At 56.9% G+C, this 26,304-nt stretch overlaps 2 protein-coding genes across 4 annotated transcripts in view; one reads left to right on the plus strand and one right to left on the minus strand.

The window, feature by feature from the left end:
* Positions 1-1,914, plus strand: part of KCNT1 (potassium sodium-activated channel subfamily T member 1) — a 43,213-nt gene extending 41,299 nt beyond the window's left edge. Inside the window, exons 31-32 of the mRNA XM_052647753.1 lie at positions 806-890; positions 1,024-1,914. Of these exons, the coding sequence (XP_052503713.1) occupies positions 806-890; positions 1,024-1,144 (206 nt within the window). The 3' untranslated portion in view covers positions 1,145-1,914. The remainder of the gene's footprint in view (positions 1-805; positions 891-1,023) is intronic.
* Positions 1,915-10,750: 8,836 nt separating this feature from the next.
* The window catches only part of CAMSAP1 (calmodulin regulated spectrin associated protein 1), a 45,055-nt gene continuing 29,501 nt past the window's right edge, over positions 10,751-26,304 (minus strand). For 2 of the 3 annotated variants that reach the window (XM_052649743.1, XM_052649742.1), the window contains 12 exons: positions 24,726-24,865; positions 24,540-24,636; positions 22,871-23,027; positions 22,368-22,459; positions 21,449-21,533; positions 18,548-20,900; positions 17,504-17,640; positions 17,190-17,398; positions 16,871-16,973; positions 15,508-15,623; positions 14,961-15,079; positions 10,751-12,630 (listed from right to left, as the gene is read on the minus strand). In XM_052649743.1, the coding sequence (XP_052505703.1) occupies positions 12,328-12,630; positions 14,961-15,079; positions 15,508-15,623; positions 16,871-16,973; positions 17,190-17,398; positions 17,504-17,640; positions 18,548-20,900; positions 21,449-21,533; positions 22,368-22,459; positions 22,871-23,027; positions 24,540-24,636; positions 24,726-24,865 (3,911 nt within the window). In that variant the 3' untranslated portion in view covers positions 10,751-12,327. Of the gene's footprint in view, positions 12,631-14,960; positions 15,080-15,507; positions 15,627-16,870; positions 16,974-17,189; positions 17,399-17,503; positions 17,641-18,547; positions 20,901-21,448; positions 21,534-22,367; positions 22,460-22,870; positions 23,028-24,539; positions 24,637-24,725; positions 24,866-26,304 lie in introns of all 3 variants that reach the window. The other variant, XM_052649741.1, reaches the window with a different exon arrangement.

The raw sequence follows: 26,304 nt of genomic DNA on the forward strand, positions 1-26,304 counted from the left end.
CCCACCGCCCCCCTCAACCAGGGCCGTCCCTCCCCAGTGCCCAGTCCTGGGTCAGGAGGTGCCTTTAGGCATCCCCAGATGTGTAAACTGAGGCCACGAGTCATCCACCTCCTGCCACTCACTGAGCGCAGGGTCACTGCTGGACAGTGGCCAGCCCAACCCCATAGTTGGCCAAAGAGACATCTATGCGGTGACCAGGGTTTCTCTAGAACCAGTTCACACCCCAGCGGGTCACATCCTGGGGCCACCCCAAGAGCCGGACGCTGGACTGGCTGTATCAGTGGTGGGCAGTGGCCTGGCCCCGTGCGTGCTTGAGGGGACCTCCAGCAGGGTGAGCCAGTTGGACTCTGGGCTGATGCTGCTGGACAGGTCTTGGGAAACAGAGGGCAGGTCCAAGGTTGACAGCTGAGGAGGGGACTGGGGGTGGCCTGTATGGGGCAGGGGTGCTTGGAAGGGGGCGAATGAGCCTGGGCTGGGTGTGTGTGCAGGTGTATGCACACATGGAGGTGTGCACAGGTGTGCTCCACATTCAGGGTGACCACCTCCTAAGATGCTGGTGACTCAGCAAACTACGGGGATGGGCAGGGGTGGTGGCTGCTCCCGGCCCATGCAGTGCTGGGCTGAGGCCCACGTGGGTCGGAGGACCGGCCAGGCTGGGTTCCCCAGGATGGGGCTCGGGCAGGACGGCCCTACGGCCAGGAGGATTCTGCAGCTGACTGGAGCTGCCAGCTCCTCGGGCCCCGGCAGAGCAGAGATGGGCAGGGGCTGAGGGGTGACCGCCCGCCGGGCCCTGTCTCCTCCGCAGACGAGATGAATGACCACCAGAACACCCTCTCCTATGTGCTCATCAACCCCCCGCCCGACACGCGGCTGGAGCCCAATGACATCGTGTAAGTACCGCATCCTCAAGCAAGTGTAGACCCCTGCCCTTCACCACGTGGACTGGTGCTGTGCACCCACATGGGCGTCCAGCCTGGCCTCCTGGGCAAAGCGTGATGCCAGCGCCCTCCACCCTTCCCACAGATATCTCATCCGCTCCGACCCCTTGGCCCACGTGGCCAGCAGCTCTCAGAGCCAGAAGGGCAGCTGCAGCAACAAGCTGGCCTCCTGCAACCCTGAGACGCGGGACGAGACACAGCTCTGATCGCCTTACGGAGTCCGCAAGCCCGTGATGTGTGAGCGCGGGGTCCTGCCCGGCGCCCAACCCCGAGATGCTCCCGGGACTGGGCCAGAGGGAGCAGACCTTAGCTGGATGAGGGCTGGGGCTGCCCTGGGCACCGCTGGATGCCGGCGGGAAGCCTTTTTAACCTGTTTTTATGAATCTGTACAACCCTGATCCTTGGCACAAATGCACCGCAACTCGTGACCGGATCTGGCCACGGCGGAGGGAGAGGAGCCGGGCTGGACCACGGGCTGGGGTGGATCAGACAGGTGCCCGGGCCAGGGGCTCATACCACGACAGGAGGGACGCTGTAGCCCGAACACTCGCCATGTTTCCTCAGTCGTGGACCAGTCTAGCTTGTGGCTCTTGGCCAAGCCACGGGGTGGGGGGTCGCCCTTCTCGCCCAAGTCCCTCCCCTGTGCACTCATTTGAGAAGGAAATGGAAAGCAAGAGGGTCTTCAGCTTGGCCAAGCCCCTGGCCACAGCAGGACGGGCTCTGGAGAAGCGTCAGGGGGGCCCTGTCGCGCACTGGGGATCCTGCAGCCCATGACTTTGTGGAAGAGACTTGGACAACTGCCTTTTCCTCTATTTTTATGCTGAACTTTTGCAGCTGCACCATCTGACGCCCTTTTAAACAAGAAATCTGAAGCACAACGTGGCCGCTGGGCTGCCGGCCAACGTCTCCAGGACAGGGACTTCTCCTTATCAAGGGAGGGACTCCGGGCATCACCTCAGTTCCTTTGTGACTGTTGCTGACAGGTTTGCACGCTCAGTGCTGGAAACTTCCATTAAATGGATGCGCTCTGCAGACAGGAGGTCCCCTCGTGAGGCATTCTCTCCATGGTTGCATGCTCTGGGCCTGGGTCTGCCCCAGCCGCCTAAGGGTTCCCCAACCCAAGGAAATGTGGCTGGCCCAGGTCCTCCCCAAAAGCAGGAAGCAAGTCAGCTGGAGGCAGGGGTTCCAGGAGCAGGGGTCCCCTGTGCACTCCCCCATGCAGGGGTTCCGGGCCGAGCCTGGGGACAGGTCTGTGTGCCTCCCCAGCACAAAGACACCCCTGTTGGTTCTCAGCTGGGGGCTCTTGCTCTTACAGAGTACCCCCAAGAGTCTGGCAGGGGAAGGACCAACCCAGCCCCCAGGGCGTGTGTGGCTCCGGCCACACAGTGGTGGAGTGGCCAGGCCACACGGCGGCTGGAGTGGCCTGCCCCCAGGGAGCGACATGACTCAGGGCCACCCTCCCCTTCCCCAGTCAAGGCAGCACGCCCAGCTCACCCCCCACTGGCTGCCCGGGACCCTCCCATCTAGAGAGGGTCTCCATGCCTGGGGTGGGGGTAGCTGCTGGGACAGTGTGGGCTGTGGGGGGTCAGGAAGGGTGTCTGATCGAGGAGGGGAAACTTGGGGGCCCTCGACGGGGTGATAGGCTGTTGACATGGGCTCGGGTGGCCTCTGGGGCCAGGGTCTGTCCCAGCAGGGTGTCAGTGGCTCCCAGGGTCCTGCCAGTGACTGTTCCCTTCCGCACCTGCCACTTCTGGCAGCCACGTGCCAGTTCCCCAAGGGGAAGAGGCCCCTGCAGGAGTGGAGACCAAGGGAACCTTGGCTGCTGGAGTGGGGTCTCCATCCAGGCGGGGTTGCAGCCCCTCAGTACTCCACTGGGAAGACGGCATCCGACTGGGATCCCTGGAGGTGTCTGCTTGACTGTGGGTGCACAGGATGGGCAGTGACGAATGGGGTCTCCTCTGGGCCAGACACGCTCACACCCAGACGCACGCTCACACCCAGACTCACTCTCACACCCATTGCCACCTGCAGAGGCTTCAGCAAAGGCCTGAGACTGGATCCAGGCAACCTGACTGGGCAAGCAGAAGACATTTCTCAATGTTTTGATGGGTTTTCAGACATAAAATGAGAGAGACACCTCTGATTTTTTTAATTCCTGTAGAAAGCTGGTCACGACAACGGCACCAGCGACAAGCGGGCTGTTGTGGCTCGTGACGTGATGTGGCCCGGGAACGCCAGCCCTGAGGTGCCCACCCGCCTCCCCCCAGAGCTGAGCATTTACGGATGGACGTGGAGCAGGTGTGAACAGACTCAGGGCAACCACCCAGAATCTCAGAGAGAAGTGCGTTCGGTAGCTGGGAGACGAAAGGAGATGGAATCGTACCAAGTGCTTATTAAAAGCAGAGCGGGCAGAAAAAGGGACAAGGTGTGCACAGCAGTCAGGAACAGGGCAGAGGCCACCCCACCCCAGCCCCTCAGAGGCCCAGCCTTGGGAGGATGCTGGCCCACCCGCCATGGACACGGGCTCGGCTGCCAGGCAGGAGTCCACACGACCACAAAGCGGGCACCCCCACGACATTTGCACCTCGTCTTCACCCCAGGCCAGACCAACGGTCGCAAAGGTGCCTTTTCCCTCTGGGGGCTCAAGTTCGGGTCAGCACCTTGGCAGCTGAGACGGGTGGGCGTCTCAGGAACCGCAGCATTTTCTTGTGAGATTGCTGAGCTACAGCTTCCTGTGGGTCGCGCAGGGCTGTGTCCCTGGTGCCAGACAGGCGTGCTGGCTGGGCTGGTGCACACAGGCATGCCATCCGGGACCTCAGCCCATCACCCTACTGCCAGCCTCGCCCCTCTGGGGCTTAAGAGGCTTGGCTGGGGCCTCCAGGGAAGGAGTTCTCGAGGGCAGCCGGTGGACCAGGGCCACGTTCAGGCCCGGTGAAGTCACTGGAAGCTTGAGTGCCAAGCAGGGTGGTCTTGGAGGACTCAGGGATGCCCAGAGAAAGCAGATAAAAATCTTTACCCAGGACTGCTCCAACTCCAGCCCCCCAAGTTCTAGGTGACCACATGGGTTCACACTGGACCTCCATTCCAGCCCTGGGCACCTCCAGGGAGACTACCCAGCCCCTGCAGATCCCTTCTCTAGCTTGGACCCCCATTATCTCCAGGGTCTCTCCAGGGCTCTGCAGTGGAGAACAGCTCACCCAGAGAGCCTTCCTGAAGCCTCAACTGTCCCAGGGACCCAGGCCACAGCTCCCAGGATGCCAGGCAGGGACTTCAGACTCGCTCTCAGTATCCATAGCCCCTCTCTAGCCCAGCTTGGGGCCTGGGGCTTCAGCCCAGCAGCTCCAGGAATCTGGATGGAGGGGTCACGGGGAGCCCATCGGCCCCCCTGGGTGCTGAGGCAACACCTGTGGCTGGTTCCCAGCTATCCTGCTGCACAGGGTGGGTTGGGGGTCTCCCCAAGGAAACCCTCCCCCAAGGGCCTCCCCCAAGAGCTGGTGCTAAGCCTGGGTCCTCGGCAAGAGGGGCTGAGGTGGACGGGGAGCCAAAGAAGTCTAGAACCTCTGCTCATCACAGCTCCATCAAGAGAATGCAGAAGCTCTGGAGGCATAAGATCACTAATATACAGAATATATCTTTTAAGGGGAAAGAAGCAGAACACTTGAAGAGACATTTCACAAAAGAAAAGCAAGATGACCAACAAGGACATAGAAATATGCTGCCTGCATCTCTAACCAGGAGAACAGCAATTAGAAACACCAAGAGAAGGGGTTATATTCCAAATACCAAGAGTAACAGTAAAAAAAACCCAAAAGGCCAGCGCGTTCCCTGGGGGCCCAGTGGTCAGGGCTCCGGACTTTCACTGCCATGCTGCTACTCAGGCACTCAGTCGTGCCCGACTCTTCGCGACCCCACGGACTACAGCACGCCAGGCCTCCCTGTCCTGCACCGTCTCCAGGAGTTTGCTCAAACCCATGTCCATTGCGTCAGTGATGCCAACCAACCATCTCATCCTCTGTCCCACCTTTCTCTTGCCTTCAGTCTTTCCTGGCATCAGGGTCTTTTCCAGTGAGTCGGCTCTTCACATCAGGTGGCCAAAGTATTGGAGCTTTAGCATCAGTCCTTCCAATGAATATTCAGGGTTGATTTCCTTCAGAATGGACTGGTTGGATCTCCTTGCAGTCCAAGGGACTCTCAAGAGTCTTCTCCAGCACTATTCAAAAGCATTAATTCTTCAGCGCTCAGCCTTCTTTGTGGTCCAACTCTCACATCCATACCTGACTACTGGAAAAACCATAGCTTTGACTAGATGGACCTTTGTCAGGAAAAGTGATGTCTCTACTTTTTGATACATTGTCTGGGTTTGTCCCTGATAGCTCAGTTGGTAAAGAATCCACCTGCAATGCAGGAGACCCTGGTTTGATTCCTGGGTTGGGAAGATCCCCTGGAGAAGAGAACGGCTACCCACTGCAGTTTAGAAACACCAAGAGAATCCCATGGACAGTCCCTGGGGTCACAAAGAGTCGGACACAACTCAGCAACTTTCACTTCCATTTTCACGAGGTCTGTCACAGCTTTTCTTCCAAGGAACAATCGCGCTTTAACTTCACGCCTGCAGTCACTGTCCGGTGATTTTGGAGCCCATGAAAATAAAATCTATCACTGCTTCCACGTTTTCCCCTTCAGTTTGCCATGAAATGATGGGACTGGATGCCATGATCGAGATCAACATTTCTCAAATGTTGAGTTTGAAGCCAGCTTTTTCACTCTCCTCTTTCAACCTCATCAAGAGGCTCTTTAGCTCCTCTTCACTTTCCGTCATTGCCATGGCCCAAGTTCAGTTCCTGGCTGGGGAACTGAGATCCCACAAGCCATGTGGCATGGCAAAAAAGAAAAAAAAAAAAAAAAAGCCACGACTTGGCATATATGCTCTGCAAATAAAGAAAGAATCTTGTCTGTGCTTCGTCACTTAGTCATGTCCGTCTCTTTGTGACCCCATGGACTGTAGCCTGCCAGGCTCCTGTGTCCATGGGATTCTCCAGGCAAGAATACTGCAGTGGGTAGCCATTCACGTCTCCAGGGGATCTTCCCAACCCAGGGTTCAAACCCAGGTCTCCCGCATTGCAGGCGGACTCTTTACCCCCTGAGCCACCAGAAAAGCCCTGTCTAGATTATTTTAAGTTTCTACGCATTAGTAAGAAAGAGAGCCACCCAGTTAGAGCAGCCCAACTGAAAGTGGGCAGAGGAAACCCCAGGAATTTCCCAGAAAGGAAGCGTAAGCACGGTCGACCTCTAAAATGCTTACCCTCCTCTACATCAGGGGATGCCCAGTGACACAGCCACGGGGTTCTGGGTGAGCCAACCGTGTGCCCACCGAGGGCCTTCCGAGGACTGGAGGTGCCGACCTGAGCTGGAGGCAGGAGCAGACCAACCCCCCCGCCACCTCGATCTCTGAGACCCCAGGACTCCTGGGCTCAGACCCACGGGAAGGGCTCCCTGCCACACCCGCAGCGGGCCTCCAACCCCTGCCGAAGGGGCTGCAGTCCACGTGGGGGCCCATGGCCCTGCTCACTCGCTGGGGCCTTGGAGTCCGAACGAGCCCAGCAGAGAGGGTGAGAGCAGGCGCCGTGTTCAGGGCTCCCTGTCCTGGTCCCCAGCGCCCAGCACTGAATCAGCAGCTAAGAACCCCTAGAAAGGCCCCCGGGGACTTTGCACGTGGTGGCGCTCCATCTGCACAGCTGGAGCCTGAACCTCCAACTGTCACACCTCTGGGGACACTCTGAGTGACCCACTTCCTGGGGCGCCTCTGCCCGGGGCACCTGCTGGTCTGCCAGCGCTCTGGCTTGCACACTCACCACCAACACTCACCACCTGTTCTCCGCTTTTCTAGGAGGCCCTTCATCTCTCTGCTAATAAAGACCTTTAGGGCATTTCTTTTCCTGTCTTTAGTCCTGATGCCTTATTATGACAACTCAGATATCCAGAACCTTGGCTACTAAGTCTGGCCTCCAGCAACCTGGGCTCCACCCTGACCTAACGGGGGACACTTCCAGAGCTTCACTGTTAAGGTGGGGTCTGCTGGAAGTCTCTGCTGAGTGTTATCAGAGTATGAGAATTCTAACTGTAGCACTTTCCATCCTGAATAATACATACCGAGTGTGATCAACTTGTTTCTACACCTGCTTTTCCTCTTTGGCTTCCATGTAAATTACGCTGATACATTCTCTCATGTTGAATGTTTATTCCTGTTTAGATGCTGTTGAGCATGATGTCTTCGTCTGGGTTCCCTTGACTTATGCTCGGCAGCAGGAACTGGACCGTAATTTTCTGTTGCTGGGCCTCTGGCCAGGTTTTGATGCAGAGAAACCTAGTTTTATTCATCAGTCTACCAGGTGTCCTTGCACGGACCCCACCCCGAGCCTCATCCCCCGGACACACCTGACCCTGAGATCAGGGTGTCTCCCGGACAATGACATGACAGTCTACACGGCACGGCTTCTCTTGGCGGCATAGATCAGCAGTGTGTCTTAAACTTCAAGACCCTTGGACCAGCGAGCGTGGGTCCTTCTAGTCAGCGGTCTAGAGGCTCCAGGACAGGGCGCCCGGAGGACGCCTGGCACACACTATCCCTCAGCAGCTGAGTTGCCATAAGCTCCAGGCCAGTGACGCCCAACGGTGGAAACTTGTGGAACCCACCCCAGAGGGACTGCCCTGCCGGCGCACCGACCACCCCCTGGATGAAGCATCTCAGCACCCTCAAGCTGAACAGCAGGCCAGTGTGAAGAAAGACACGGAAATAAGGACATACTTTCCACCCCGCAGACAGCCGCTCTGCCCTTCCGTCATCTCATGCTTCAGCTGACCGACTCCTACTAATGCAACTGGACCAGACACCGATGTAATGTAGAAGCAAAGCCTTCAGGGATGACTTTAGTGGCAAGTGCTGAGAGCCACTCATTTTAAAATGAGAATAAACACTCAAACTTTATATCAAGTTCTGTGCATGCAATTCGTTACTTTTCTGTAGGTATGTTCTACTTCAATTAAAAAAAAAAAGAACACGGACTGTACTACACACAATGAAAATTTAACACCTGGAATAAAAACAGGCAAAAAAAACCACACCACATTTCTTACAAAATAAGAGACTAGAGAGATTTATCAGTTCAACTGGAGACAAATGGTTGAAAAAAACACACTTTAAATTCAAGTCCTGGGACTTCCCTGGTGGTCTAGTGGTTGGGACTCCACAGTTCCCTTGCAGGGCAGTTTGATCCCTGGTCAGGGAGCTGGGCTCCCACATGCCACACAGCCAAAGCAAAATTAAAAAAAAGGAATGTATGAAAAAACCAAACAGGAAGGTATGGCTGGGTCATGTTGACGTCTGGCAGGAATCATCACAACACTGTAAAATAATTATCCTGTAATTTAAAATAAAAATTTTTTAAATAGATTAAAAAAGACATGAATTGTCAGCTGAAAGGAAAAATGCACAATAGAAGAAAAAAAAGTTGAGAATTGCGGGAAAAAAATCCCTGATGCTTCAGCCTGCCTGGCACTGCTGCTGACGCCTCCCAGATGCTCACAAGCTTCCACCACAGGCCCCCGACAGGAATGAGCAAAGAACAGGCATCGTCTGGGACATGTGAGTCCCCATCTCAAAGCTCAGTCCCTGGAGCGGCATGCTTGTCAATGTAACCAGTCACATCACAGAGCATTTTAAGCTGTAGATACGGAACGTGTGTACAGATAGGTGCCCGAGAGTACGTCTCAGCAGCCCCAACCCCAGGCAGCACACTTGGGCTGGAACCCGTTCCCACGCAGCCTGGCCGAGTGCAGCTGAGACCCACGGAAAGGTACTTGGAGTTCCCACTCACCAGATGAAAACACGGGGCCAGACATGAGCTTCCAAGTGTGTTAGCTTCTGAGCCTCATAACACCACGTCTAGACTTCACTTCCATGGGAGAGCTGAGTTCTATGCTGTTGCTATTCCTCTGTACCAGGAGCAACCCTAAACCCTCACGGCCAAGCAGGGCTCCCCTGAAACCACCTCTTACAAGTTACGTCTGGGCGTGAGGGCGTGGAGACCGGACTGTATGGTTTACCGCACTTTATCATTCATCCTGCCAAAGTGGCTTTTCCTCGCTATTTAGGAAGTAACTCGGAAAACGGTAACTTGCTCTTTCTAAAGAAGAGAAAACACACAGACCCCTCTGCTGGCTGAGCACAGGAAGGGGGAGGGAGCCAGGAGCCAAGCTTCTTCCCAGGGCAAGTTCCGCCCCTGAGACTTCACACCCCAAGACCTCAATGGGATCCACAGCTCGGGCCGTGGCACGGAGACCCCGAAAGAGGGAGTGCAACACGACTCTGCTGGCAGTGCCAGACCCGTGCGGTGCAGCCTGGGACGGCCCCGACCCGAGACCTGGCCTGGCGAGATGCCACTGTGAGGCGCTCTGCACCCCACCCACGCTGATAGACTTGGCCGTGACCCTGACCCAGCAGCCCAGCCCATCTGCCCCTCCACCAGAAACTAAGGCCATGAACCGGGAGAAGAGCTGCTTCGAGGCTGCCCATGCCCGCTTCTCAGAAGCCAAACTGCCTTTCACCAAGTAGGTCGGCGTCAATTACGAAAGGTTATCCGAGTTCACCTTAAGAGACTTTATTTCAAGTAACTTTTTCCCCACCAAGTAACACCTACAGTTTTAAGGAGCAGATGTACAACCCAGGGACTTCCCTGGCGCTCCAGGGGTCGGGACGCTGCTTCCACTGCCAGGGGCGTGGGTTTAATCTCTGATCGGGGAACTAGGGTCCCTCAAGCTGTGCAGCCAAAATAATAAATAAAAGACAATACCAAAAAAAGAAAACATGTAACGCAGATGTAAACTTGGAATTATGCTACTTTTCCGTGTGCCAGAGCAGAAAACAAGAGTTTGGACCCAAACAGCCCAATCAGACATGGATCTGTGGTGACGTGCAAAGTCAAAGGACACACGGGAAGACAGCCTTCATCTGGCGTGTGCAAGCGTGTGTACAGATACATTAACGCCTCTGCACGTGTTATCTGGAAAGTAAGCGGCTCACTCACCCGTTTCACCTGGGCTGTGGGGATCCCAGGTCACAGCCAAGGACTCTCACGCGAACCTCCTCACCCGGGTGGACAGGTGGCAGGCTGGAATTCTGCAAGGCAAGGAAGGGCTGCCCGGCCCTCTGTGGTGAGAGCGAGACAAACGTGCAGTTGCCCGGAGGGCGGAACGTCTGCAGGGCGCGCACAGCCCAGTCCCAGGGCAGAGGTGACGACTTCACCGCCACAGCCAAGAGACGAAAATTCCCGCCGTGGGAACACGTCTGACGCTCGCTGCAACGTGCAGGGGGCCCAAGGGGCACGTGCGGCCCCACGTCCCGAGCACTGGCCTGGCTGAGCACCCAGGGGCCGTGGTGCCGCAGGTCCTCACTGAGCTCAGTGGAGGGCGCCCAGCATGAGAACAACCCCCACGATGCCCCACAGCCGACTGACTGTGTTGGGAGACCCAGAGTTTGCCCAGAGGTTCAGCAGGCCTGGGACACCTGGCCCGGGGGCTGGAAGCACCTATCGGTGGTCCCTAAAAAGCTTCCACCTCCTCTGACTCCAGCAGGACCACTCTGAATGTGCTCAGAACGTCACCGGTTCTGGCCTCGTCAAGGAAGAGCATCTTCTCTTGATAAGAGAGCAGTTAGCCAGAAACCACCAGAAGCTTCTCCACAGTACGGAGCGGGGACCCTGACCCACAGAACCAGCCATGACAACCTCACACAAACCTGGCCATAGAAAGCAAATTAGTTAAGTACTTTATTACATTTTAGTGCTTTCTTAAAATAAATATAATAATATAATTATCAAACATACAGTGAGAAATAAAGCACACGTGTGAACGGCATGTCACAGGAGTTCACTCAGGACTGTTTCAACACTCAGCACTGGAGAAACCGCACAGGCCTACCTATGTACAGAAGACCCAACTGGGCAGGGCGAGGCCGCCGCGTCCCCTCCGTGCTCGTGGACACGGTCACTCCCCTTTGCGTTGGAATTACCAGTTTGCGTGTCTTAACTTTTTCTCTCTGTGAAGATTCAGTTTTTTTTCTTTCTGCAGTTTTGAGATAGATTCAAGTAACACTCCCAAGGAAAAAAAAAAAAATGTGCAAAACTAAATAAGTGACTCCAGAACGTCCCGGCGGTCGGGTCAGCGGGTCAGGTGCACCGGCAGCGCGTGTGCAGGCCGCGCCCGAAGGTCTGGTCCCAAGAAGCACCGGGGGCTGGCAGGAGCACCAGGCCCACCGTCGGGAGGCGGACCGGAGCGCCCCGCAGACTTGTGGTTCCCGGACAGCTGCCAACGACCACTTTGTGTTTGAATAGGCGACGCGACCAAACGCTCTGTCGACACGGAGGACCGCAAGCTCCCCGGCGGGCCCGAAGCTCTTCCAGAAGCCAGGATCGGGACGGGACGAGTGAAGACGTGATAAAAACACTAGAAAGAACTGTCAGCTTAAGTGCATCATCACCTTTTTAACAGAAACATGCTCAGAGTAAAAAATATTCAACTTTACCAAAAAATCTGTCTTTATTAAAGTGAACAATCATGGGCGCGCCTCCCCCAACGTACCGGGCGAGGGCTGTGCTGGCGCGGCTCGCCCGCCTCCAGCCGGGCGGACGCCAGCGGAGTACCGTGCCTCCCTCGCGACTGCGTGGTGGGCAGCCCGCCACGCTTGTTTGTAAACGTTATTCTAGCAGAAGACAGACTGCAGATTTCAGTGCTTTTAGGGAACTGCTATTTTCAGTAAACTTTTTCTGAGCAGCAAGAAACAAGAATTTTTTTTTTCCAGAAATCTTAGAATTGGATATAAACGTTGGCAGTAGACACAATCAATAAATATTATACAATTTCTCAAATGAAAACAACTCCCCACCATGAACTCCTTTCCTACAGACATTCGAACACCCTGACCCGACACCAGGTCTCAATCCTGTGATCCTGCGCGGTCACAGCCAGCCAGCAGGAGCGAGGTCAGGCCATGTGCAAGAAGGGATGAGGGGGGAGGCGAGGAAGCCAAGGAGATCACTTTAGTTTACACCGAAGGAGAGCTTCAAGTAAAAGGACCCTGCTGCCGGCAGCTCTGGGACACGCCGCAGCCGGGAGCCTCCAAGCAGCAGGGACGGGGCGGCCGCTGGGACCGATCAGGCCGTCCACCCCGGCCCCACCTGCCGTCCTGGTGCCGGGAGCTCAGGGAGGGGTTTTGTCTTGTCGTCTAGAAGCCTCTTTGAAAAAGGTCTGTGATTCTGCACACTTCGTACCCAAAAGGAAGAAAGTAATAAATATCGACCCGGCCGGTGCGTCTGCAGGCTCCGCCGCGCCGGGGTCATTTGCGAGTCTGAGTCTTCTTTGGCGCCGAGGGCCGCTTGGGCTGCCACAGGTGGTTGTGGATGGTGAGCGCGTCCACGCTGACCGACATGGTCTTGGCCGGGATGAGGCTGAACTGCTTCCGGTCCGAGCTGTACTTATACAGCTTGTCGACCATCTTCTTGGCGATGCTCTTGGGCCCGGTGCCTGTCAGTTTGCAGATCTCCTCGGTGTCAGGGTAGTAGCAGTAGAGAGCCCGGAACTGGCAGCCGGCGTCCCGGAACAGGATGATGTAGTGGTTGGCGTCACACTTCTCCAGCTCCTGCGGGTAGGGCGTGAAGCGGGGAGACGTGGAGTTGTGAGCCCCCACAGTCGGACCCTGCACCCACAGCCTGCTCACCCGCCAGGCTAGACAAGTGCCGGAGCAGACGATAGGCAATGGGCCCTGTTCCCCACTGCCAGAGGGAAGGGCGCAGCCGCCGTGGAAACGAGTCAGGCAGGTGTTCGGAAGCTGGAACACCCAGTCACCACGGGACTCAGCAGCTCTTTTCTCAGGGATGCGCCCCAGAGAAATTACAACCCACATCCAAGGAAAACTTGTGCACAGACGTCTCCAGCAGCATTACTCACAACGATCAAAGGCTGACGCTGCCCAGAAGCCCCTCAGCAGACAGACGCACAAGCCCCGGTCTGCACAGAAATGGGACGCTCTTCAGGCGCAGAAAGGACTGAAGCACCACAGGTGCTACCCCTTGGATGGACTTGACAACATCCTGCCAGTGAGAGACGCCGCCCAAGGTCCACCTCGGGATAAGCCCCTCCAAGTGACACCACCAGGGCAGGCAAACGCTGAGGGGACTGCAGAGCCAGGGGCAGGGCAGCGGCGTGGGGAGCGGCCCTAGTCCAGGGGCTAGACTGGCCCTGACTGCAGCCCTGGGAACGCAGCCCTGACGCCGCTACAGGGGGCTTCACGCTGGGAGACGTGTCCCTCGCCAGCGCGGTCACAGAACGGACCTGGAACAGGGGTGACGGTCCCTCCTTGTTACGGCGTCTGCCGCACCGGGCTCTCAACCTCAGAACGTCGTTACCGCAAAAACATGTTGCCCGACACCGCTCGCACTTGAGAATGCTCAGCTTCCTACCCTGCAGCTCTCTGAGCCTGGTCCGGGGTGCCGACACCCTCCGAGCGTCTCCGCTCACCGTGAGGACACCTCCCCGTCCCTCTCAGACCTCGTCTGGTCCCCTTCGCCACCCTGTCCACTGGAGCTGTCCAGCGGCTGCAGGACCCACAAGACTGCGCGCAGAGGCAGGGGAAGCCAGGGGCTAAGAAAATCCCTGTGACACAAAACAGTGCCCCTCCTCCCGCTATTTTTGTTTATAAAAACCTGATTTTTCACAAATAGATACTATTCTTCTCAGTATCTAACAGGCTTCCTATTAAATAAATTCACATATTTATAAAATTAAAAGGCAAAATCCCAGCAATTTCAACGACGTAAAAGCTGTGTCTGAACACGAGCCGAACTGGAGGCAGAGCAGTCTCCAGGCCCTCCCGCTGTGCCCCACCCTCACGCGGTCTGTCCCAGGCTGGCAGCCCACGCAGCCACTCCCCAGAGGCCCTAAAGCAGTGACCCCTTGACCTCTGACCCCAAGCTCCCTGGCTCCAACCCAAACTGGGGGATCAGTCCCACCTGGAGCCTGAGGAGCCCCCAAAGCTGCACGGGATCCCTCCCGACTCCAGGCCTCTGCTCAACGACCCCTTCCAGTGAGACCCTGCTGGCTGACCAGCCTGCCGCAGCTGCCCTGGCGTCCAATGCTGCCCCTCCACTCTTTCCGGACCATTCATCACCATCTGACCACAGCCCGTCAGAATCAGTCTAACTGCTTTTGTGGACAGGCTTCTGGGGGCCGAGCCGCCCTCCGGCCGGCCTGTGACCACCTGCACGCTGTGGCGTCCGAGCCGAGCTGGCAGCACGGCCCATGGGTGCCCACCACGGGGCCGCCTTGGACCCGCCGGCAGCTGAGGAGCTGGTGACCCGGGGCGCAGAGGAGCCCCGCCCCAGCAGGGCCCCCAGCCGGAGCCTCCTTGAGGCTGCAGGCACGCACCCAGTCCTAACCTGAACCCTCCCCGTCCGGACTGTCCACCTGCTGAGACCACCGCCACTCACCATGAAGAGTGACTGAGGCCTGCGGGCCCCGGGGAGGAAGCATCAAGGGGACACAAATAACCAGCATTTTGCCCCAAACTTCCACTTCTCCAGTGGCCCCAGTACAGAGCTGGGCCCCCTGTCTCCACCCCGACACTGTCTATGACGCTCGAAGACCTCCCCCCACTCAACAGCATGCTGAGTATGCTGGCTTCCCTGTAAGAAGCCCCACCCGCCTCCCGCTCCCCACCCGGGGGCCTGCCCCAGGCCCCCGCCCGACCCCAGCGCGGCCTCCGTCCTGCTGATCCGAGGTCTGCTGAAAGCGAGGGCCAGGGCACACTGAGTGGCGTAAGCAGACAGGACTGTGTGCCCCACACCTGACCACACGCGTGTGAGACAGCGGCCTCTTCTGTCAGCCATCAGGATTCTCCCCTCTAGGGAAAACCTTCATTCACAAACACCCTTCCCCTACATGAGAACTTAGGTGTGAGACTTTGATACTTGCCTCTAATATTGAATTTTTGTGAGGTTCGTTCACTTTTCCTGCCAGACAGCAATGGGATATAGCGTTGTGAATGATTGGCTTGTTGGATTTGCTGCTGGGCTCCTTAAACAGCTTGGGACCTGTGAAAAGCAGGCCAAGATGTGCAAAGTGAGTATCTGTGGCATGCGTACGTGCGCGCACACACACAAAAGGCAACAATCTTATAAAACCAAGCAGCAGACAGGCTAAATTAGGAGTGTTCATAACTTTCTGAAAACGCAGAGTAACAGCCAGTTCAAATCTATGAGAGAATTCTAAGTTATAGATTTTAAATAAACTGAGGAAAAGGTTAAAGTAAGTAAGAACTTACTCCTTTTCTAATTTCCATTTCTTTGATACACAGAAAACACAAAAGCAGGACTTTAAACCCTTAGCAGCGGACACACAGTGAGCCATGAGCAGGGCAGGGGCAAAGGCGCACCACTCCAGGGCCGTGCCCTCCCTTCCCACGCCGCGCCGTCTCCGCAGGAGGCGGCTGGGCGCCGTGCCCCAAGCGCAAGGCTGTCACCTGTGTACTCAGCCACGGAGGCGAGTGAGGACGCGGCGGACGCCGTCTCCCAGTCTCTGTCGGTGCTCCTGCTGGGGTTGCGGCTCAGCACGGGCAAGGCTTCCAGGGACTCGACTCTGCTGGGAAGGGGGACGGGGCAGCGATGGGAGGGTGGCAGGCACACCTCCTCTCGCCCGCAACTGGTGCCGGCTGGTGGGACGCCACCCCGAAACGGGCCGGGCTGCACCGCCGGCACAGGAAGGGCTGGCGGCCGCGGCAGCAGTGGGGAGCACGGCCAGTCTGCCCCAGGAAAACATGGCATCAGGGACAGAGCCAAGCCTGGGGCACCAAGGGGCCTGGGAGGGGAGGGCCACCCCCAGGCGGCGCCGCAGAGCAGGAGGGCAGCACTTGCCCTGCTGCTTTGAGAGCCAGGTGACCAGGGCCCAGACGCTGCTGCTGCCGCCAGACCAGGGACAGACCAGGGGAAGAAGGGGCCTGGCGGGCGGGGTCTCCAGCCGTGGCACTTGGGCCACCTCCACGGAGCAGGACACACTCGTGCCAGGAGGCAGGTGTGGGCAAAACTTGAATTCAGTCCCAGTAACAGACCGCCTGAGCAAAGTTCTAACCGGAGTCCAGGGTCCCTGTGAGGCGTCAAGAAGCTCCTGGAGGTGCGGCAAGGCAGGACAGCGGGGACCTGCCTGCCAGGAGGCCGACCCCAGTGTGGGGGCAGCGTGGACAGAGACCCGCAGGGGCTGCTGAGGCCTGCGGGCGGTCAGCACCTTCGACAGCCTCCCCAACACCTCCTCCTCCTGACTCACTCCTTAATCAGAAAGGGAAATGCCAGTGCCCCCGGGAACAGCACCTTAGCCCACATCAAAGTGACCCACACGACGGGCTGCCCTGGGAAACGCACAAGCCCCTCTCCGCGGGGCCCCGGCCGAGATGCACATGCTGGACTGGAGCAGGGGAAACCTGCCGAGGGGCGGGCCCCGTTTCAGGGAATGGGCACAAGGACTTAGTGAGACTGCGTCCCACACGGACGTGGGCTCATGGAAGGATACTGCGGACCCAACGGCAGTGCTGGTCTAAGACCACGGTGATGAGAGGCAACGCCCCTGCTCAGAGACACGCGCTCTAAACTGCTTAAAGACAAATGTTGTCAACTTACTACTCTCAAAAGGTTAGAAACAAAAACATGTCCAGGGCTGGGAGAACAAGGGGACAGAGGGACAAACACAAAACCATCTCAGCAGTGGGTGAGCCTGGGCGACAGGGATTAGCTCCTGTGACGACGGCACTGCCGCGGCCCTGAGCTGCCCCAGGGCCAGCCGGACGACCCACAGCCCACACTGCACAGCACCCCCACAGCACCCCGTCTGCTCACCGCTGCGAAGGCGTGCCCCCTGAATGCACGCTCTCGGGCTCTGTGGTCGCTGCGGAGGCCAACGACAGGCTGGAGCCCGACTGGGCCCGGCTCAGGTTATCAGCTGCCAGAGACAAGACAAGGCGCGCTTCCGTGAGACATGCGTCCCCCACACCAGCCGTCTGCACGGGGGTGGGAAGGGCCGGCCCGCCGCCTCTCAGCACCTGAGGATGCCAGTGCTTGGCCCCAACTTTGGAGAAGGGAAGTGGGAGCTGACAGCCGGAGGGGCGGCGGGGAGCGGAGGGGGCAGGGCCCACACGCCACCCCCGGCCCTGCTTACGGGGGGAGGCGCTCTTGGGTCCCAGGTCGCTGCCTGGCTCCTCCCGGTGTACGGACTTGGGCCGCGGCTTCCTGGGCCTGGCCTTGGGCTTGCCCAGGCCCTGCTCCTCCAGGATCTGCTGCTGCTTCCGCCGCAGGTACTCCTGCTTGATCAGCTCCCGCCGCGCCTTCTCCTCCTCCTTGCGGATCCGGTCTTCCTCCGCTTTACGCCTGTGGGAAGGACCGACCGGGGCGTCCTGCTAACGCCAGTGCCCAGCAGAATCTGGGGGCGGGGGGGCATGACAGACCCGGCGGGCAGGCGCCTCGGTCACCTACCGCGCCTCGTCTCTCTTGAGCTCAACCTCTGCCTCCAGCTGCTGCCTCCGCACGCGGGCCTCCTCAGCCTTGCGCTGTTGCTTCAGGAGGAAGGCCGCCCGCTTCTTCGCAAGCTCGTCGTCTGCCTTCTGCTCGTCCTGCAAAGCAGATATCACCTATGAGCATCCGGACGGACCCTCGGGGGACCCCCAGCATGGTCACGCCCCGGCCCCGCCCTAAAGGTACAGATGGGACGTCTGCAGTCACCTATGAGAAGCCGGGACGGACCCTCGCAGGACCCCCGGCACCGTCAACCCTGGCCACGCTTAATGCACCACGAACAGGAAACGTAGTCCAGACGCTTCCTTACTCTTTTTAACTGAGGAAGGAGCACCCCTTTAGAGATGCTAGCAAATAGGAAACAAGCCGCGCTGTTCCAAAAGCATTCAGTGTGCCGATGCTGACACTATTTGCCCGAAACCCACACACTCGTTCCCACAACAGGAGCTAAAGTGTGTTTACAACTGAAGCGCACGATCGCCAAGCAGGGGCCTGTGTGTCCTGACGAGACGGCCCTCACCGCTCCGTCGGTGTCAGCCGCCCTCGAGGGCCAGGACAGAGGAGATGCTCTCAAGACAGAGAGGAGTCTCATGGCTCACTGCCCTCTCCTCCTGAAGAAAAAGCTCCAGGATGTTTCTTGAAGCTTCTCCACCTTCCCAGACTGCAACAGGGAGAAGCCGACCTCAGCCCAAAGGCCAAACACCACCTGCTCTGCGGAGCCTTTGAACTAAGAGTGCTTTTCATTCTTACGTGGTCAGAAAACCACCACGAGGAAATCACCTCGTGACACGTCAAAGCCACACGGAGCTCCTGCTTCGGGGCCCGAGGAGCAGCTCTGCTGGAGTGGCCAGCTGCCCTGGGAAAGCTGGGGCCTTGCAGAGACCCTGCAGCCAGGAAGCCACACAGGCACCCCCCTCTCCCCCCAGCCTCTGCAGCAGCGGCTCCGCATGACCAGGGTGGGTGATGGCCTGGCCACTGTGGGACGTGGATGCCGCCAGCCTTTACCTTGAAGAAGAAGCCAACCCCCGGCTTCTGGTCCCCCTCGCTGCCGAGGTCCACGGAGCTGTCCCGGCCTTCCGTCTCCCCGTCCTCGTCAGGGGCCTTCAGGTCGGAGAGGTCCACCTCGATGAGGCTGGCCTTGCTGCGCGGGGGCTCGTCCAGCAGCACGTTCTCCTTCCCAGGTGCGGTCAGGGTGCTGAGCCCCACCTCCTTCGCACTGCCTTCCAGCCCCTCCCTGAAGCCCGCCTGCTCAGACAGGACGTTGGCGTCTCGGGAGGACGACAGGACGAGCGTCCGCTGGTTGCTCTCGTCGTGCAGTCGGTAGCTGTCGAAGGCGCACTTCTCTGCAGCCTCACTCCCGGGCTCACTGAGCCCGTCCCAGCCCGGCTCGGGGGGCGTCTGAGGCGGGAAGGACCGCAAGTGTGGGGGGGCAGTCTCGAGGCCAGGGGTGGGGGTCTTGCTCCGAGAGGAACCCTGCTGTCGCTCCTTCGGCACCTTCAGCTCAGCCGGTCTCCCTGACCGGGCATTCCGGCCCTGACCGAGGCGAGGGGGCTTGCGGTGACCGGTCAGGGCTGTTGGAGAGAGCGGCTCAACAAAGTGGATGGCCGCCTTGGCCTTGGGGTCCTGGGAGCCACTGCGGGGCCCGGGTGAGGGCATGGTGGGGGACTTGAGCAGCAGCTGCTCCTGCTGCTGGGAGATCCTGAGGATGGCCTGCTGCAACGTGCTGATGGTCTCGTTTAGCTTCTCGATGGACAGGTCGCACTCGCCCACGTCCACGCCCTCAGCGTCCTCTAGGAGCACCGCCGACAGCGCCTTGCCACGCTCCAGCTCGGGGAGGCCGGCGGGGTCCCGGGCTTTTTGCGGCTGGACGAGAGCCAGGCCCTCCCCGTCCACATCCGGAGACCCCAGCAGCGCTCCCCGGCCCTCCTCCTTGCCGAGGAAGTCGTCCCCGTTGTGCTGGGCGTGCTCCCCTGCGAGGGACGCTGCTTTCAGCGGCTGCTGGGCGGCGTCGGCCCGGCCCTTCTTGACCACGTGCAGGAAGGCTGCCTTGCCCAGCTGCAGCCGCTGCCGCGCCGACAGCGCCTCCACCTTCTTCTTCTGCGCCTCGATGGCCCTGCGCTTCTCCTCCAGCTGCATGTGCAGCTGCAGCAGCTCGGAGGCCAGCAGGCTGGCGTGGTCCCCACCCGGCCGGCTTGGGCTCTGCTCCCGCCTCTGCTTCCACGTGGTCAGCGGGGCCGGGCAGCTCTCCGAGGCATCGGGCGTGGTCTTCTGGGAGCTGCTCGCGCTCGACTTGGTCTCACAGCTGTTGAGCCGCTGGAGCTTCCTCTCAGCAAAGCTGGTCATCTTCGCGCTCCCGCTGGCCATGGACGCGCTGCTGGTCTGGGAGACGGTGCTCAGGCACGGGCTGGAGCGGCCGCTGGCATCGTCCTTGTCGTCGTGCTCCCTCACCTTCAGGTCCTCCTGCAGCTTCGCGGACTCCTCCTCCCCGCCGTACCCGGCCCTCGCCGCAGGGTGCTCCTCGCCGGCAAAGTCCTGCTCGGCCTCGTCCAGGTCTGCGACGTCCGAGTCAGAGTCCTGCCGCAGGACAGCCCAGGTGTCCGGGCCAAGGGCGCCAGGGCTCCGCGCGCAGCTCATGTAGAGCCTGCCCTCCGCGTCCTTGTCGGCTCTGCCTACATGAAGGAAGAAGCCGTCGGCGGACTGTCCCTGAGACGATGGGTCAAAACTGCTGCCAGCCAGAGGCCCACCATGCGTGTCCCCCGCCACCTGGGGCCCCACCTCAGCGGGCACGGCGTCAAAGCCTGCAGACATCTCTGAACAGGAGATGGGGGTGAAAGTCCTGTTCAAGTCCCGAGTGACGTGACTGCCAGGTGCCTTCTTCCGCCCCAGAGGCTGGTGGCCATCGCCAGACCTCCTGGACGTGAAGGCCCGGGGCCGCCCCTCTCCACATTCGTCCTCCTTGGTGACCACCTGCTTCTCCTTGGCTGGCCTGAGCACGGCGGGCATCAATGGCTCCAGGAAGAAGCTGTCGGGCTTACTTTCGAAGGCGTCCGCTAGCCTCTGGGGAGACCTGGCACCGGCCATCGGGCCAGGGTCACCACCCTGGCGAGCCATGTCCGTCCTCACGATGGCCAGGAGTTCCTCGTCTTCGTCCTCAATGTCAACGTTGCTCAGGAGGCTCCTCCCGTCGGTCCTGAGGGCTGCGGGCTGGGGCTGGTTTTGCGGGGTCAGGTGGACGACGCTGGAGGCCAGGCTGTCCTTGCTGATGGAGCGGGCCAGGCTGACGCTGTCACCACCACCAGGGTCCATGTCACAGCTCGCGGTGTGGTGGAGGGCAAAGGGCGCTGGCTGAGACACAGGCCTGCAACGCGGGGAGAGAGGCCATGGGACACGTCATGCCTCTGACGAGAACACAAGTCACGAGAGAGAACCCTACTCTTACACACAGGACGCATAAACAGCTCTCTCCTGGGCAAAGGAAAGCCAGGAGCCTTTCAGCTCAGCAGTCCTGACACTCTGGCCCAGCCCCCCTTGACCACGCTGAGGATCCCAACACACTTTCGCGGATCCGTCAATACGAGTCCATATGTATCGCCCTAGGAATTGGAGCTGAGACGTTTTGAAAACGATTAAAAATTCCGGTAAGAAATCCATTACATGAACTGTGGCCTGTTTTCTAAAACAAGCCAGGGCAGAGTGTAAGGAGAGGCCTCCGCTGCGTCCCTGGCTGGATCCTCGGGTCTGCCTGAGTCAGGCTGCTGTGACCCCACACCGCCCAGGGCCTCAGAAGGCTGAAAGCAGCATCGCTGTGGATATATTCTGGGGTCCCTGGACCACATCTGGGGCACTGCTCTGTTAGACTAACCAATATTTCCAGCAGAAATGTATTTGGAAACATGGACAGGTCACCTGTTTTTTTTTTCCGTCCATGCTATGGCTGCTCCTCGGGGCTGACTGTCAGCTCGGGTCAAGGAACTGGATCGGTGTCGCTGGTCTGCGGTTTGGAGAAAACAGTGAGTGACCTCAGCATTAAGTAAACAGTTTTATATCACTTGAAATTCCTTCAATATAATAACCACTTCTCAAGGAAACGCATCATAACTCAGCACACCAAAACTGCTCAGGGAAGCAAATAATCCCAACACAATTTTCCAGTTTCGACAAGAGGTAACGTATAAGTCAGTCCAGGTCATGAAATCACGAGAATGCCAATTACACGGCAGTATCAATAAACGATGGGCTTTCCTGGCAGTTCAGCTGGTGAAGAATCCGCCTGCAATGCAGGAGACCCTGGTTCGATTCCTGGGTCGGGAAGATCCCCTGGAGAAGGGATAGGCTACCCACTCCAGTATTCTTGGGCTTCCCTGGTGACTAGCTGGTAAAGAATCTGCCTGCAATGCGGGAGACCTGGGTTTGATCCCTGGGTTGGGAAGATCCCCTGGAGAAGGGAAAGGCCACCCACTCTAGTAATCTGGTGTGGAGAATCCCATGGACTTCCATGGGGCCGCAAAGTGTTACACATGACTGAGTGACTTTCACTTTATCAATAAGTGATGTCAATGTCAATTAAAAGAACCAGTGAATGTCAAAGTGTAAGTGTCTGACACGAGGTAACGTCAGGCTTTATGTAATTCATTAGGTTTAATATGGCCACTGTAAAGACTATAAATTCTAAGGGACATCAATAAAATGCAGAAAGCGTTCTGCCAGTCTTCTTAACCAACGTCGCTCCATCGTGATGAATCTGTTCGTTTTGAAACTACAATGTAATGACCTCCAGAGAGAGGGATGGGGCGGGGGGGGGGGGGGGGGGGGCGGTGCTTCTCACCTGGGGGGTCCTCTCCCTGCACCGTCTTCTGCTGCTTCTGCCTCAGTGGCAGTAAAGGGTGTGATGGGCTAAAAGCAGAGGCTCCCCTCCCCCTAAACAGAGGACAGGAGAGAAAAATCACCAGCTGCCGACCTTGAAGTTCAAAACCAGACCAGCATGAATCACACCAACCTGCAAAAGATTCAGACTCCCTGGGAAAATTAATTACTGTAAAAATGAACCCAAAATGTACCAACAACATCAAGAATTCAAACTTGGATAAACATCCGGACTGTAGCTCGGAGACACACTGACCTCTGGTCAAGGCCTATCATACAACAGGCTTCAAGTTTCCACAGCAAATTCAAGTTTGTGTTGAGGCTACGCTGCTCACCTGGGCTGGGGGGGGGGGCCCACAGAGGAGGTCCTCGCTCCTGACTCCCCGCAGCTTCCCATCGCCCTGAGAAAAGGTGACCCCAGTGGGAATAGCGGACAGGCGGGAGTGGGAGGCAGGCCGGACTTACAGAGGCTCAGGCTCCCCGAGCTGCAGGTGGTGCGGCGGGGCGGGGGGCTGCGGGTCGGCCGGGCTCGCCGCTGCAGGGCCGCCCAGGAAGCTGCGCTTGGTGGCATTGGAGATGGGAACTGGGGGCCGGCTGCTTTTGGGGTGCAACACTGATTTAGCTGCAGAAACAATTTTATAGGAATAGTCTTGTTATTTACCGCTACTTACAACACTAGCGAGAAGAATCTTTAAGAAAAAAAATCCATTTTTGTAAGTACTAAAAACAAAAGTTTTACATGAAACCAAACTTCTCAAAAAAAAAAAAAAATGGTTTCAAGGTCATTAGGCATATCATGAGAAACGCTGGACTGGAAGAAACACAAGCTGGAATCAAGATTGCCGGGAGAAATATCAATAACCTCAGACATGCAGAAACACCACCCTTATGGCAGAAAGTGAAGAGGAACTAAAAAGCCTCCTGATGAAAGTGAAAGAGGAGAGTGAAAAAGTTGGCTTAAAGCTGAACATTCAGAAAATGAAGATCATGGCATCTGGTCCCATCACTCCATGGGAAACAGATGGGGAAACAGTGGAAACAGTGTCAGACTTTATTTCTGGGGGCTCCAAAATCACTGCAGATGGTGATTGCAGCCATGAAATTAAAAGACGCTTACTCCTTGGAAGGAAAGTTATGACCAACCTAGATAGCATATTCAAAAGTAGAGATATTACTTGGCGGACTAAGGTCCGTCTAGTCAAGGCTATGGTTTTTCCAGTGGTCATGTATGGATGTGAGAGTTGGATGGACTGTGAAGAAGGCTGAGCGCCGAAGAATTGATGCTTTTGAACTGTGGTGTTGGAGAAGACTCTTGAGAGTGCCTTGGACTGCAAGGAGATCCAACCAGTCCATTCTGAAGGAGATCAACCCTGGGATTTCTGTGGAAGGAATGATGCTAAAGCCGAAACTCCAGTACTTTGGCCACCTCCTGAGAAGAGTTGACTCATTGGAAAAGACTTTGATGCTGGGAGGGATTGGGGGCAGGAGGAGAAGGGGATGACCGAGGATGAGACGGCCGGATGGCATCACGGACTCGATGGACCTGAGTCTGAGTGAACTCCGGGAGTTGGTGATGGACAGGGAGGCCTGGCGTGCTGCGATTCATGGGGTCACAAAGAGTGGGACACGACTGAGCGACTGAACTGAACTGAACTGAGGCATATTTTGTAACGAATAAAACAAATATTTTAACAATAAGTACTAAAATCAAAAGACACAAGCCAGACTAGAGCAGCGAGGGAGGGTGCATGGACCCCTAGCATGCAGCCTCCTCACTGGGCCCGGGGACGGAGCTGACCAGAGCGCCCTGCAGCCAAACCCTCAGGGGGCGGCTGGCCGGCTGGGCCCAGCCTGCGACCGAACGCCTCAGTGGCCACTGCAGCTCAAGCCCCCATGGGCTCAGGGGTGGAGGTCGGGCCCAGCCTGAACCTGCTCCGAGAACTCTGGCCAAGAAAGATGGTGCCAGTGCCAGTCCTGGTGGCCAGACCTGGGCTTCGGAGGCAGACTGCTCACAGCCCGTCAAGCCCCCTGGAGCTCCCAGAGAAAGCCCTGATTCAACCCCACTGCGGCATGAAGGCAGGGGCCTGTAAGCACACCTCCTGAGCACTCTCATGCACGGAAGTCTGCCACTCACCATCCTTCAGTTCCTGAACATCCCTGGGCTGGACAAAATCTGGTTTGACGTTCTCAAACCACCAGAAGAGCTCGGCAATAAAAACCATAACATTTGGCTAAAAAAAAACACAGAAAAGATCAAGGACACAGCAGACAGCTTGTTCCCACATGGTTTTAGAAATGTGCTTTGATAATTGATTATTACCTTCAGCACTAAAGGGGCGTACAGCATATCCTCTAGGGTGAGATAGAAGCATTTGTTAAGGTGTTCATTGGAGAATTCTCTCAGAAGCCGAATGTTATACAGACTGTCAGCCATCGACGTCACCTCCTTCAAGCAGATATCTAATAGATAGAAAGTGAAATTTATTATACCTAAAATACATTATATATAAAAGATAAATTTATTATAAAGACACACTGTTTGTGCAGGCACACAGATCTGCGTGCGCATATATGTATACAAGTTTCAACTGAAAACCATTTTAATTGAAGGTAAAGGTGACATTTAAAAAGGTAAAGAGCATTATTAAACATCACAAGTGATTACAAGTAATGCTAAATATAGAAAGAAAACACTAAGAAAAAGATAGGGAAAATCTCCAGGACCTGAATTTAACTGTTAACATCTATAAAGTATACAGAAATTACTTAACTTTTAAGCATGAACTGTGACAATCACCTTTCAGTTTATAAAGACCTGCCTACCTAAGGTCAGTGAGCATTTAACCAAGCTTCTCCCCTGAGTCCTTCCAGTGACACTATGTCCACGGGTGGGAAAGGGGAGCATAAAACAGGAAACGTCAGGCTTGTCCCACAGAAATGTACGGGACGCTGCTCATCACAGAAGGCAGGAGGCCCGCAGAGCTCGGCCTCCCTCTGCTGGCTGTCTGTACCCAGAGCAGGACAACTGTTCCATTTCATGCTGTTCTGCAGGATGCCAGACCCTCAGCCAGAAAATTCCAGCAGGGACACCCACGCTGGGCCACTCAACAGGCTCTTGAGTGGGATGTGGGCCCACCCTCAGGAGCAACCAGAACACCCAGATACCACCCAAGGCTAAACTACAAGTGGCTGTCCTGACAACTTAACTCTGCCTGTAAATAAACAAACAGGATTGAGAAACTTACTTTAGAAAAACTTTACTCCTAAGAAGTCATTTTCAACGATTTAGAAATCTCACGCACAAATGGGATTTATCTTCGAATTCTGTCCTACGTGGAGATGCCCTAACACTGTGAATTCTCAAAAGAAACTTTCATAAGTTGAGTAACAATTATATTGCTAGGAAATGTTCCTTTTACTCTAAAATTCAGATTGTGAAATATTACAAATATAAAGATCAGACTCCCAGGTACCCTCCACCGAGTGAACAAATGTTAACATCGTTCCTTCTCTGATCCAAATCTTATTTTCTCTCGGTAAAGCACCCAGTGCTGACCCACCTAGCCCCAAGGCAGCACCCTCTAAGCCCTGGGACCTGTCGCGTGCAGCATCTGCACCACGCGAGGCCTGCCCCATGAATCATGGACACAGCTCCTGGCTGACTGCAGACAGCACTCAAGACAACAAGCCATGCCTAGCAGGTGGCAGCCTATTATTTCCCCCAGACCCGGAATTATGTCTCTAAACAGTTCTATGCTGATGTGAGCAGATTTTGTCATTCAACAGCTGTATTTGTTGTTGTTCAGCCACTAAGTCATGTCCAACTCTTTTCAACCCCACAGACTGTAGCCCGCCAGGCTCCTCTGCTCGCCACCATCTCCTGGAGTTTGCTCAAACTC

The sequence above is a fragment of the Budorcas taxicolor genome, chromosome 11 (genome assembly GCF_023091745.1).
Source record: "Budorcas taxicolor isolate Tak-1 chromosome 11, Takin1.1, whole genome shotgun sequence".
NCBI lineage: Eukaryota > Metazoa > Chordata > Mammalia > Artiodactyla > Bovidae > Budorcas > Budorcas taxicolor.